The sequence below is a fragment of the Dendrobates tinctorius genome, unplaced genomic scaffold, assembly GCF_039654945.1.
Source record: "Dendrobates tinctorius isolate UK_male_01 unplaced genomic scaffold, ASM3965494v1 ptg000011l, whole genome shotgun sequence".
Classification (NCBI taxonomy): Eukaryota; Metazoa; Chordata; class Amphibia; order Anura; family Dendrobatidae; genus Dendrobates; species Dendrobates tinctorius.
The window spans coordinates 85,065,959-85,079,455 of record NW_027361679.1 but is presented as its reverse complement, the minus strand read 5'-3'; the positions used below and the strand labels follow the sequence as shown (position 1 = coordinate 85,079,455).

General features: G+C 45.2%; 1 protein-coding gene across 2 annotated transcripts in view; it reads left to right on the top strand.

Moving 5' to 3' along the window:
- The window catches only part of ZAP70 (zeta chain of T cell receptor associated protein kinase 70), a 258,830-nt gene that overhangs the window by 133,388 nt on the left and 111,945 nt on the right, over nucleotides 1-13,497 (top strand). For both annotated transcript variants that reach the window (XM_073544114.1, XM_073544107.1), the window contains 2 exons: nucleotides 2,673-2,707; nucleotides 12,790-12,838. In XM_073544114.1, coding sequence (XP_073400215.1) covers nucleotides 2,673-2,707; nucleotides 12,790-12,838 — 84 coding nt within the window. The remainder of the gene's footprint in view (nucleotides 1-2,672; nucleotides 2,708-12,789; nucleotides 12,839-13,497) is intronic.

Genomic DNA, 13,497 nt, shown 5'->3' with positions numbered 1-13,497 from the left:
CAAAGTCAGCTAAACGCAGCAGGACAAATCAGGGTTTCACCAGAGTCAGCTACACATGCCGTAGGCAGGAAACATAACTGGCACTGTCTGCAGGATACAGCACAGAGAAATAGCAGACCTGACACCAGGACAAGGCGGAGAAAGTTAACCCCTGACATGACCGGACCGGGAAAGGAGAGACAAGACCTACAACCCGGTCTGGATCATGACAGTATCCTCCTCTCAAGGGGGGGCACCAGACCGCCAGATTTCCCAGGATAGCATGCATAAAAAGCCTGTACCAACCGATCAGCATGAACTGATCGCGCTGGGACCCAAGATCGATTCTCAGGACCGTAATCCCTCCAATCTACCAAGTACTGAAGCGAACTGCGAACCAACCGAGAATATATATATATAATTTACAATTTACAATTTTAACTGCTACTGTCAATTGAGATTTTGCAGTGTATGCTCAAAAAATAAAGGGAACACAAAATTTGGTGAGAACAATAAAACATAAAAAATATTAATGTAAATCAAAATTAATAACCCATGGAGGTCTGGATTTGGAGTGGTACTCAGAATCAAAGTGTAAAAATGAAATTACAGGCTTCCCCAACTTCAGTAGAAATGCCTCAAGATAAGGAAATGATGCTCAGTACTGTCTGTGGCCTCCACGTGCCTGCATAACCTACAAAGCCTGGGCATGCTACTGATGAGGCGGCGGATGTTCTCCTGAGGAATCTCCTCCCAGACCTGCATAAAGCATAAGTCAACTCCTGTGCAGTCTGTCGTGCAACATGGTGTTGGTGGATGGAATGAGACATAATGTCACAGACGTGCTCAACTGGATTCAGGTCTGTGGATTGGGCAGGCTAGTCCATAGCATCAATGCCTTCATCATGAAGGAACTTATGACACACTTGAACCACATAAGGCCTAGCATTGTCATGCATCAGAAGGAACTCAGGGCCCACCAAACCTGCATATGGTCTCACAATGGGTCTGAGGATCTAATCCTGATACCTAATGGCAGTAAGGGTACCTCTGGCTAGCACGTGAGGACTGTGAAGACCTCTAAAAAATGTCTCCCCGCACGATTACTGACCCATTGCCAAACCAGTTATGCTGAACGATCTTGCAGGCAGCAGAATGTACTCCACGGCATCTCCAGACTTTGCCACGTCTGTTACATGTGCTCAGTGTGAACCTGCTCTCATCCATGAAGAGCACAAGGCACCAATATCAAATCTGACAATCTGGGTGTTCTTTGGCAATTGCCAATAAACCCGGCACAGTGTTGGGCTGTAAGCACAACACCCACTTGTTGATGTTTGGCCCTCATACCACCCTCATGGAGTCTGTTTCTGACAGTTTCAGCAGACACATGGATGTTAGTGGCCTGCTGGAGGTAATTTTGCAGGGCTCTGGCACTGCTCCTCCTCTTCCTCCTTCGACAAAGGAGTAGGTAGCAGTCATGCTGCTGGTTTGTTGCACTGCAACGGCCCCCTCCACGTCTTCTGGTGTACTGGCATGTCTCCTAGAACCTGCTCCATGCTTTGGACACTGTGCTGACACAGCTACCCTTCTTGCCACAGCTGCCATTGATGTGCCATCCTGGATGAGCTGCACAACCTGAGCAACTTCTGTGGGTTGTAGAAACCGCCTCATGCTACTGTACAGTACGTCTAGGGGTGAGAGCATTGTCAAAATGCAAAAGTGACCAAAACGGCAAAAAAGGATGAGAACAGAGAAATGGTCTGTAGTCACCACCTGCAGAATTACTTCTTTATAGGGGTTGTCTTGCTAAATGACTATCATTTCTACCTGTCGTTTGTTCCATTTGCAGAACAGCAGTAGAAATTGCTTTACTGTACAATCGGTGTTGCTTTATAACTAGAGAGGATGATTTCACAGAAGTGTGATTGACTTGGCATTACATTGTGTGCTGTTTAACCCCTCAATGACCGCCGATACACCTTTTAACAGCGGTAGTTAAGGGTACTTAAACCACAGCGCCATTAATTAATGGCGCTGTAGAAAAAGTGTATAGCGCCCCCCCAGAGTCAGATTTTCTCTGGAGTCTCGGCTAGCCAAGACCCCAGAGAACATGATTCAGGTTGGTCTTTACTAACCCCGGTTTTGCAATCACCGTTATTAACCATATAACGGCGACCGCAAAAAAAAGGAGCTCAATGGTGGCTGCACATAGGCTGAAGGGCTCTTGTGGCATAACATTTGTCATGTGTGCCTTTAGAGATCTGGCTCTAATATTGCCAGAACAGCCCCAGTACAGGATGTGAGTATGAGTTTTTTTTTACAAGGGAGAGCATAATCTATAATAATAAATGCGCTAAGCAGCTTCCGGGTTGTAACAACTTCCGTCCAGTTGTAACTGGTGACGTCACCGCACACCTCTTGCCATGTTAACCCTCAACACACACTCCTCTCACCTTTCACCATCTCCACTCACGTTACTAAGGGGTTAAGTGTTCACGCTATCTTTTTGAGCACTATATACATATATATATATATATATATGTGTGTGTATATATATATATATATATATATATATATATATATACTGTATATATACTGTATATATAGTTAAATATAATTTAATCGTTGGTTCTCAGTATTCCTTTCTCAATTTCTTATTTTACTTAAATGTAGTCCTTATATTTCTACAGGATTGTGTGCCATTCCTCCATCACTTCCAAAATACGTGAGTATATAGTTAATCTTCATATAAATATATTTTTCTACCTTTTCTTTGCTTTGGCCTCTTTAGGGTAGAGACTGGAAAAATATGTTTTTTATTTATATTTTGTGTGGTTGTCAACTACTAGGACCACTCCATCCTAATACTATATCTCGCCTCGTAAAATAAAAAACACCCTATACTCAATTCGTGTACTAATGCTGTTCCAGGGAAATCAGTGCTGGGCCTCCCAAGCCATATGTTACAAATGGTAAGCCACGTGAGCCCTGCAAACAATCAGCAGTTGCTATTGGACTGCAGTGTTCACACCTCCTCCATACATTCGAGGTTTGTCCGAAGTAAGTATTCTCGCAGGAGCTCAATGGTGGCTGCACATAGGCTGAAGGGCTCTTGTGGCATAACATTTGTCATGTGTGCCTTTAGAGATCTGGCTCTAATATTGCCAGAACAGCCCCAGTACAGGATGTGAGTATGAGTTTTTTTTTACAAGGGAGAGCATAATCTATAATAATAAATGCGCTAAGCAGCTTCCGGGTTGTAACAACTTCCGTCCAGTTGTAACTGGTGACGTCACCGCACACCTCTTGCCATGTTAACCCTCAACACACACTCCTCTCACCTTTCACCATCTCCACTCACGTCCCCCCCTTTCACTCCACATGCGACCCTTTCTCTCACTCCGTCTCTCATACTCACGCCGTCATCGCCGCTGCTCCACGATCCCCGACAACTTCTTCCGCCGGCGCCATCCTGGATACAGACCTTGTCCACGCCGGCGACATGTTCTTGCGGCGACGCCATCTTGAGTATCGTGAAATCCCGCGATACTCAAGATGGCGTCGCCGCAAGAACATGTCACCGGCGTGGACGACATCGGGATCCAAAATGGCGTCGGCGAAATCATCGGGCCTTAATCTAGTATTGAATAACGGGTTGTACCAGTAGTGGAAACCATGTATAAATAAGTCTGAGCAGCAATTATATTTATCGATGCCTTTAGGAAATATCATGCCGGCGCCGCCTGTCAGGTCGGGGCCAGCGCCACCTATCTCACCGGGTCCCATCCTTCCTGCTGCTGCTCCCCGAATCCCCGCTTACCGCTCTGGCTGCTGCACTACACCTTCAGCCTCCCGTCCTGCAGCCCGGAGGATTCAGCATGTGGGTTCCTCTTCCTGTCCTGCTCCTGCTTAAGGTATGCGCGTGCCCCTCTCTCCTCTTAACCCCTTCTGCACCACCCCTGTGGAGCAAGCACCAATCAAGCTCCTGGACAGGGTATATCAGGCGGCTCCTCCCTTATGGAGGCGCCTGATTATCGTGTGCCTTTCTTATGGTACTCTGGCCCCGTCTGGTCACTCCTGTCTCCAGTCGCTCCTGACTCCGGTCACCTCTGACTCCGGTCACCTCTGACTCCGGTCACTCCTGACTCCGGTCACTCCTGACTCAGGTTACTCCTGACTTCTGTCACTCCTGACTCCGGTCGCTCCTGACTCCAGTCTCTCCTGACCCTCGGCTTTAACTGTCTCTCTCGTTCCTGAGCCGCCCCTCTTGGTACCAGCTGTCACGGTATTCGACTCCTTGGGCCTGCTCCTATCGGTCCCCTAGGTCAGCACCACCTGGCCAGCTCGCCCCAGGGATCCCGGTACCGTGACCCAGAGGGCCCAATCTTGCTACCCATAACAGGAAATATTGTTACTGCAATCAGTTTAATTATTGTCATAACTATACAATGGTAAGTGCAACGTCTAGTATTTATATATTAGACAGTGCCACAAAATCATGTCCTCAGACTCCTCAACACATCTGTTTTCATAAAGATAATATGGCCAACCCCGTCACCTCATTCTGTAGCCAGCAACAGACTGTGTAATGCCCCCTTCATATGTCCCCTCAAAAAACATGTGAGACGGTCCCTTTTTGCAATCTGTGTGTACATGTGTGCCATCCGTCTACTGGAATAGAATGCAGAATAGAAATTACAGATTTCTCCTATCTCCTCCATGTCAGCACCACTGGAAATTGCCTCCACATCCTAATTAGGGAGAGGAAACACAAAGAGGTTAAATACCCCCTCCCCACCTTTTATCTTCAAAGTTTTTACTGTACCTAAGAGATGAAGAGGTTACCTGTGAGGTACTGTAGCTGATGGGCAGTCACCTTGAAGTTTACCTGAGATCAAGCTGAGCTGCAGGCGGTTTATTATGCTGCCTTCCTCCTCATGCAGCTCCCGCACCTTCAGGAATGGGACCTCACCACTCTCCTACACCTTGTGTTAATACTGAGTGGGGTCAGGGCTGTGGTCCTTCTGTAGCTCCCCATCCGCAGTCATCCTTCTTTCCTCCATGTCGATGTGTGAAGTACATGCAGGAAGTGCCGGAAGTTCTTAGGATCTTTTGCTCGTGATGTCACTTCCGGGTGCGATCCAGCTTGAAATGCTTGGCATCTCGACCAGAAAATTTGAAAATGGACAGCTGGAGATGCAAACTAAAGGATTTTCATTCTAAGAAGGAGAAATTTTTCATACCATTGGATGAAGATGCACTGAATCACTGTCTCTGCCCTATAAGAAGACCTTGATTGGAAGACACCTTATGGTAGGACAAAAAGTCTTGTACGCAATGGAAGGTGTGGTGTCCCCAAGATCTGTATCTGCAGAGCCCAGTGCCAACAAAGGCCCAGTAAGTATTGCTTCTATGGGTAAGTTCCCACTCTCTTTGGGCAGGATCAATACTTAGGTTATCTCCTCTCATTTATTTTAGAGAGACAAGGATCCCACACAGAGAGTGGGAGAAGAAAGGAGAATGGTACAGCAGGAGATTCTGTCTTCCCTAGCCTCCTTCTGACAATCCTTCTATCAATCTGCTATGGGCTCATCATCAGCAGGAGGAAGTACAATTCCAGAGGTAGTTCAGACTCTGAGGCAAACATTTCCATCTCTGATGAGTGGCTAGAAGAAGGAGAGTTAAGCGCGAATCAAAACTTGGAAGAGGATAAAAAAAGTATTACTTTTCCTCTGAGGATATGGAGGAATTGTTATCAGCTGTGAGAAATATTATGGAGGTAGAAGAAGAGAAGACTAATCAAACCATTCAGAATGAGATGTTCAGAGGGTTAAAGTAAAAAAGGAAGTTATTATTCCCCATTCATGATAATGTACTGGGTGGACTGACCCATGGACCTGTCTGAGATGGAAACAATATGTAAAGGATGATGTGCACTATGCTTTGTTGTATGTGTATGGTTAACAGCTGGATATTAGTGCAGGATGACGTAGCACCGGGTTTTGGCCACAAGATGGAGACAGTGAGCAGTGAGAAACAGGATGACGTAGTACTGGGTTTTGGCCACAAGATGGACACATAGAGTAGTGAGAAAAGGATTTAACAGCAGCTTTAGGCGAGGGAAACCGCAAAATCATGGTGGGCGGAGTTACGGGGGACTGAGAGGGGATTTCCCAGGAGGGGAGATAAAAGGAGAGAGAGTCCCGGGGGCAGGGCAGACACCCAGGAGGAGAAAGAAGAGAGAAGAGCTCAGGAGAAGATGGAGGGAGGATGAGCTCAGAAAGTAGGAGAGACAGAGACTCAGAGAGGGGAGTGGCCCTGAGAGGACAGCTGCAGGTTAGGGAGGGCCTGGGGTACCAGACGGCTGGGCACCAAAGGAGCAGTAAGTGTCGCAGCGGGCAGACTCGGTCGGGGGAAACGCTGTGGCTGTGGGCCTAACGGCAGCCATGATGGAAGAACCCAAGGTCTTCGCCAAACAGGAGCAGGAGGAGGTGACAGGTACCCGGGCCTAGGAGCAGGAGCTGTTGTGGTTGCGGTGGAGGTCAGGAGGACACCCATGTTTGCTGTGGATGTCAAGAGGACACCCAATAAAGTTTTGGACCTGATTGAATGGATTCCTGCATCTGCCTCCTGTCTGTTCCACAGTCTGAAGGGACCACCCCCCAGTCAGCACACGTACTACAATAACATACAGAGTTAAATACTGGATGAATGGGAACTTCCAGAGAAATGTCTGAGTATTCCAGGAGAAATGAAGAATACATTTCCCCTTGATGAAGACATAGCCAAATCTTGGTCCGAGATTCCAGAATTGTAAATCAAGGCTGTGAGAGTGGCAAAGAAGAAATCTCCACCTTTTGAGGATATTTCCTGTCACAGTTCCACCCCTCAATGTGTCTAGGATGCAGTTACTTACAGCTCAGCCATCCAGGGGCATGCTGAGTTGTCAGTGTGTTGATTGACAGTTCGGCCATCCAATCTGAGACTGAGAGGCGCTGGCTGTCTCTGTCATAGGCACGGTCCCTCCCGCTGTCTGTCTTGTTGCGCGCACCTCCTGGCGCGCTCCTGCTCCCCAGCGCGTCCCCACGCCCGGCTTCCGGGTGTCTCGGTGTCGGGCGCCTGCGCACTGTGTGACTCCTGGCGCTCAGGCTCCTGGGAACGGTGACGCGGTGGCTCCGTCCCCAACATGGCAGCGCCCATCTACTACTTATGTTCGGCGTCAGGCCAGGTAAGATGCCTGAGTATCGATTATGGTGACGCTGTCTTTTTGTCAGCGCTCTCTGTGTCCCAGGCCTTCCTCATACCTCTGTCTCTAATTGCACTACCTCTGGTAGCTCTCTCCCTGCACATCCAGCCTTTCCTAATCTTCCTTAAAGCTCCAGTGTTTTCCCTGTCCTGCCCCTTTCGTCTACCTGTCTGGTTCTCATACTGTCCCTGTTCGCCGGTCGTCTGCCTTCTTCCCTCTCAGTGTGTTACCTGTGCCTTCTCTCTATTGCAGTCTCCAGCCAGTGCCACCCTCTCTCCAGCCTATAGCCCCAGTCGTCCCTTTGGTTCCAGCTGTCGCGGTTCTATCCTCCGTGGGCCTGCTGCCCCTAACGCTCCCTGTATAGGGGGTGGCCTCATCTGGGCCGCTCGCCCTCGGGGGCTCTGGAGCCGTGACTCAGAGGTTCCACTTCCGAGTTGCCCTACATCTCCACTCTGTAACAGCAACCATAACAGTCTCCTGGTGTTCATTGTCCCAGGTAGTTGCCAGACTACTTAACTGGGATGTTACTCCCAGACCTCTGCCAGATGTAAATTCAGCTACTCTGTGGTTTGTACTTCTGTGACTTGCATTCTGTTTGTTGGTCTCTCGTTGCCTGACCTTGGACCTCGTTCTGACCATCCATCTGTTTAACCCCTTATGCTCTGATCTCCAAAACTCCTGGTATTCTGACCTCAGACCGATACCTGACTATGCCTTTGTTACTTCATTCTGTGTATGATGTACCCTCTAGCTTTTAACCTCAGACTCCTCAACCATCTCGTCTCATGGCTTGGCAGTGAGATGTGACTGAGCATCACATTTCTCATCTCAAAGATCCGATGGACCAAAAATGGACAGCTTGTTAAGGAAGTCTTGGGAAACAGCTGCGGTTTCACTGAAGATGAAAGTCATTTTAACTTGAGTAACAAGGTCCATGTTCCACTGGTTACATCAGCTGGAAGAACATCTTTGCAGGGGTACTCCTAGGAAAGGCCTAAATGCCTCCTTGCCATTACTTCAAAAAGCTACAGGATTACTACTGCTTCAGCAGAGTCAGTAAGGGTCTTTGGTCTTATCTAACTCCTCAAAAAGAGCTCTCTGGTTGAAGATGTGGAGTATAGATATTGTTTCTAAGTCTAAGCTTTGCTCCATTACCTCTAGAGGGGAATATGTATTTGGATCTGTTCTTGATGATCTCTTAGAAAAAGCATTGGATGAGAAGAAATCGCTACCTGAGCCAAAAATCTTTAAGAAAGGATCCTTTTGTCCATCATAGGCCCAAACCCTACAGTACAAAGGGAAGGGTAAATTAGGTTGCTGGAGTTATCATAAAGGAGGAAGAGGAGGCAAAATTGTGAAATTTGTCTCATGGTGGCAAGAAATCTCATCAGCTCGAAAGATTCTAGAATTGGTTGGAGTAGGAGCTAAAATCGAGTTTTCATCTTATCCTCCTTTAAGACTAGAAACAGCATTCCTGTCATCCCCAAAACTACAAGAGATCCTGATATCAGGGCTTCAAGACCTGCAGGAGTGATGAGTGATTTTGCCAGTTCCACGGATGGAACAGGGCAGGGGCCACTATTCTCATTTATTTTTAATTAAAAAAAACAACAGGGTCTTACAGAATAATACTAAATCTGAAATGTCTGAATCACTATGTCATGTACAGAAGTTTCAAAATGGAATCAATAAAATCCACGATTCCTCTGATAGGCAAGGAATCAGGATTTCATCATGGCAAGCATTGATCTTTAAGATGCGTACTACCATGTGCTCATACATTGTTCTTACTGGAAATTTCTGAGATTGCGATCAAACAAGGACAAAAGATCTATCATTACGAATTCCTTTTGGGGTTTCTTCAGCTACTCAACTTTTTATAAAACTCACTGCAGAAGTGTAAAGCATTCATGAGAAAGCAAGACATCTGTATTGTTCCGTACTTAGATGATTTCTCAATAATGGCTCCCTTTGTTTCACAGCTCAAGGAACATTTACACTCGACCCTCCAGATTCTGCAATCTCTAGGATGGCTTGTGAAACATGGGAAAATCCGACCTAAGTCCTTCCAGCAGGAAAACTTTCCTGGGAATTCTTCTAGACTCCCAAAATCAGACATCTTTTCTACCAAAGGAAAAGCAAACACAGTTAAGATCAATGGTCTATACCCTGAAGGAATGAAAGATGGTATTTATAAAGTTTGCTGTGTCAGTCCTGCGGTCCATGATATCCTGCATTCAAGCCATTCAATGGACTCAGGCCCATACAAGAATCTTGCAGAATTGTTTACTTTCCCGCGGGGACAGATATCCCTGAATTGGGGGCAATGTCTGGAAATTTTTGCTAAAGGAACACCTTGGATTCAACATCCTCTAACACCAGTGAGAATGAACACCAACAAGAAAGTTTGGGGAGCTGTGATCTCTCAAGTGGCCTTCCATGGAATCTGGCCACAAAATATTGCCAGACAGTCCTCAAACTTCAAGGAGTTAGGCTGGTTTCACATTTGCGTTTTTTAGCGCTGGAAAAAAACGCTAACCTGCGCATGCGTTTTTTCCCCTATCTTTAACATGGGTGCGCATACTTGCGCGCTTGTAAGCGCATGTATGCGATTTTCATGCGCTGCGTTTTTTTGGGGTGTGCGATTGGATTTTCCAGACGCATCATGTTGCATTTTTTGGCCCTGCAAAAAAGCGCATGCGCACATATGCGCACGTTTTGCGCTAAAAAGGGCCATTATAGCCTATGGATGCGCATATGTGCGCACTGGCATGCTCATGTAAGCGTTTTTTTGCATATGCGTTTTTTTTTTTTAACCATGGAATTTAGGGGTTTGAGTTAGAGTTAGGGTTAGTTAAGGGGGTTTAGGGTTAGGGTTAGGGTCAGGGTCAGGGTTAGGGTTGGGTTTTGGGTCAGGGTTAGGGTTTAGTATGGTTTGGTTAAGGGTTAGGGTCAGGGTTAGGGTCAGGATTAGGGTTAAGTATGGTTTTGTTAAGGGTTAGGGTCAGGGTTAGGGTTAGGGTTAGGGTTAGGGTCAGGGTTAGGGTTAGGGTTAGGGTCAGGGTTAGGGTTAGGGTCAGGGTTAGGGTTAAGTATGGTTTTGTTAAGGATTAGGGTCAGGGTTAGGGTCAGGATTAGGGTTAAGTATGGTTTTGTTAAGGGTTAGGGTCAGGGTTAGGGTTAGGGTTAGGGTTAGGGTCAGGGTTAGGGTTAGGGTTAGGGTCAGGGTTAGGGTTAGGGTCAGGGTTAGGGTTAAGTATGGTTTTGTTAAGGATTAGGGTCAGGGTTAGGGTCAGGATTAGGGTTAAGTATGGTTTTGTTAAGGATTAGGGTCAGGGTTAGGGTTAGGGTTAGGGTCAGGGTTAGGGTTAGGGTTAGGGTCAGGGTTAGGGTTAGTAAAGTCATGGTTTGGGTAGTGTGAGGGGCCACCTAAAAATGTTGGAAAAAAACGCAAACGCGGTAAAAACGCGCTAAAAACGCATACAAACGCATAAAAACGCTGCGTTTTTTTCATGCATGCTCATAAAAATGCTTGAAAAAAACGCAGCAGTTGTATGCTTATGTATGCGTTTTTTCAATGCGTTTTTTTGCGGGAAAAACGCGCTGCAAAAAAAAGCAAGTGTGAAACTAGCCTCAAAGGCAGTAAAAGAGACCCTCAAGGCAGCAACATCTCTGTTTCAGGAGACCCATGTCAAATTTTATTCGAACAACATGACCACTGTGGCCCAGCTGAGACATCAGGGGAGCACAAGATATAAAAAATGTGCAGAAAATTTCAGCAAGAATCGTCACCTGGGCAGAACATCATCTCCTTTCTTTATCAGTTCTCCATTTAATGGGCTCTGACAACATTGAAGCATATTTTTTAATCAGAAAGGATATACATTCAGGAGAATAAAGTATGAATAAAGACATCTTGCACATGATTACAAGAAGGGGTTATCCAGAGGTGGATCTGTTTGCAAATCATCAAAATGTGTATATGCACTTTCTGACCATACGCCACTTTGGCTTCCCCCTTTTTTATTTGATATTAGTTTGTGGCTGACCACCAATTTTTGCCGTGCGTGCTGGGTTATGCACGCCATTCTATCTGTCTCTATTGTGATTGATCTAGGCTGCTGTACACACATACAGCAGCCCTACCCTGCCCCAGGCTCTATTTGATTATGTACCTGTGTCTGGGCTTGTTTCACCCTTCATCTATGGTTGCTGGTTTGGCAGTGTGGAGGTCAGATTTGAAATATCCATGTCTGGACTTGGTTGACCTTTATCTGCGCTCACCCTTTCTGGTACCATGGGAGTGATTCAGAAATGCTTCAGGTACATTTTGGATTTAATATAGTCTTGCTTTTAATACATTTAGGAGGCCATAATGGCACAGTGAATATAAAAAACGTAGGACTACCCCATATGATAATGCCGTGATGTGGCGGGGTGGCTCAAAGAATTGATCAATTGTTTGCTAAATGTCTCATTTTAAAGTACAGTTAGAAATCAATATGTGCATATACACTTTATATATTGCATTCTGACCATAGACAGCACTGGCTTCCCCCTTTCTTATTTTATATCATTTTGAGGTATATATGATGTTTTATTATTGCATTTTATTGTAATGTTGCGGTGGCCAAAAAACTTAATTTCTGGTGTTTCGATTTTTATCATTACACAGTTTACCAGTTGGATTAATTTATGCTATGTTTTGATAGATCGGACTTTTACGAATGCAGCTATACCAAATATGTGTAATTTTTTATCTGCTTTATTTTTAATTGGGGAAAAGAGGGATGATTTTAAATTTTGTATTTTTTGTTATATTTTGAAAAACCATTTTTTCATTTTATACTGTCTTTTTAGCCCCTTTAGAAGGCTTGAACCTGTGCTGATCTGATAGTTTGCTCTACACATAGCAGTGCATCAGCACTGCAATACGTTTTGAAAATCACAGTCAGCTACAAGCTGGCTTTCACATAAGAATTGTCATGACAAGCACAGGGGTCTTCAGCAAACCAATAACTATCATGCAAACCCATCGGCACTCGATGACGTCATGTCAAAGACCTGCTGTGTCAGAGATTGATGGCGTCATTTAACAACTTTGCTCCATGCGCTATTTTAGAGGCAGCTGATAGCTGAGTAACTCAGGAAAGATGCAGGCTTGGCTTGGTTAAGTAAGAAAAAAAAATAGTCCCCAAAGGTGGACAACCCCTTTAAGTTCAAGTGGGTGTTAGATAGCAACTCTTACAGGAAGAAGTATATGCCTCCAATGAAAAGTATCTGGTAACACCCACTCGGACTTAACAAAAGTTAACTCATTAGGTACCTAATACTGTAATTGCTAATATATTCACAAAAGAAAGACAAAATAAAATATAAAAAAAAACTTAAATGTTTTATTCCACTCTGCAGTCGCTATTACATTGTTTGTCCAGTTCAACATGACAAATTTGGTGAAAGTCCTCTTTAATAAGATGAAACAACACCTTCAGTAAAATTCTCTGCAAGTTTTGAATCAATAGAAAATACTAACATTATTTCTTCCAATTTGTTTCATCCAGAGACAGCCATCAGCTAATTTCGATGGATATACCCCTGAGCCTTTCCTTGGTAAGAACATAAGATATTTTTTTCTGTGTATGTTGCTATGTAATGAAGTAGTGCATGCAATCAAAGCAGATTTAAAAACTGGCATATGGTGGGCGCGGAAAGTATTCAGACCCCTTTAAGTAGAGATGAGTGACTTTGCCTTTTTTAGGGTCGAGTCGGGTTTCATGAAACCCGACTTTCGCAAGAGTCGGGTCGACCGAAATTGGCCGACTATAGGGAAAAGTCAGAGGCTGACTGAAGCAAGAAACCCAATGCAAGTCAATGGGGAAGCAAAGTTGGCAGGGAGTGGAGGACAGTAAACACACCTACAGTGCCCATTTCAATGCCAAAAACATCAATTCTTATTACTGAAGCTTGTCAACCTTAATTTGTTTTATAATAATAGTTACGCATTGAAAACTGGGGGTTATTTGGCTAAAGTTGTGGGGGGGTAGGGCTGGCTCCAGGTTTTCATGTGCCCTGGACCAAAGAGTGTCAGTGCGCCCCTTTAACACATACCACAACTCATGATGCTCCGATACGGCACAGAAATATAGATATAGTACAATGACAAATACTTCACTGCTTACATCACATGACTGATCTATTTTAAATTGTACAATAGCTCAAAAAAAGCTCCACATAATGCTCCAGTATATGATGGGCCTCATGGATGATGC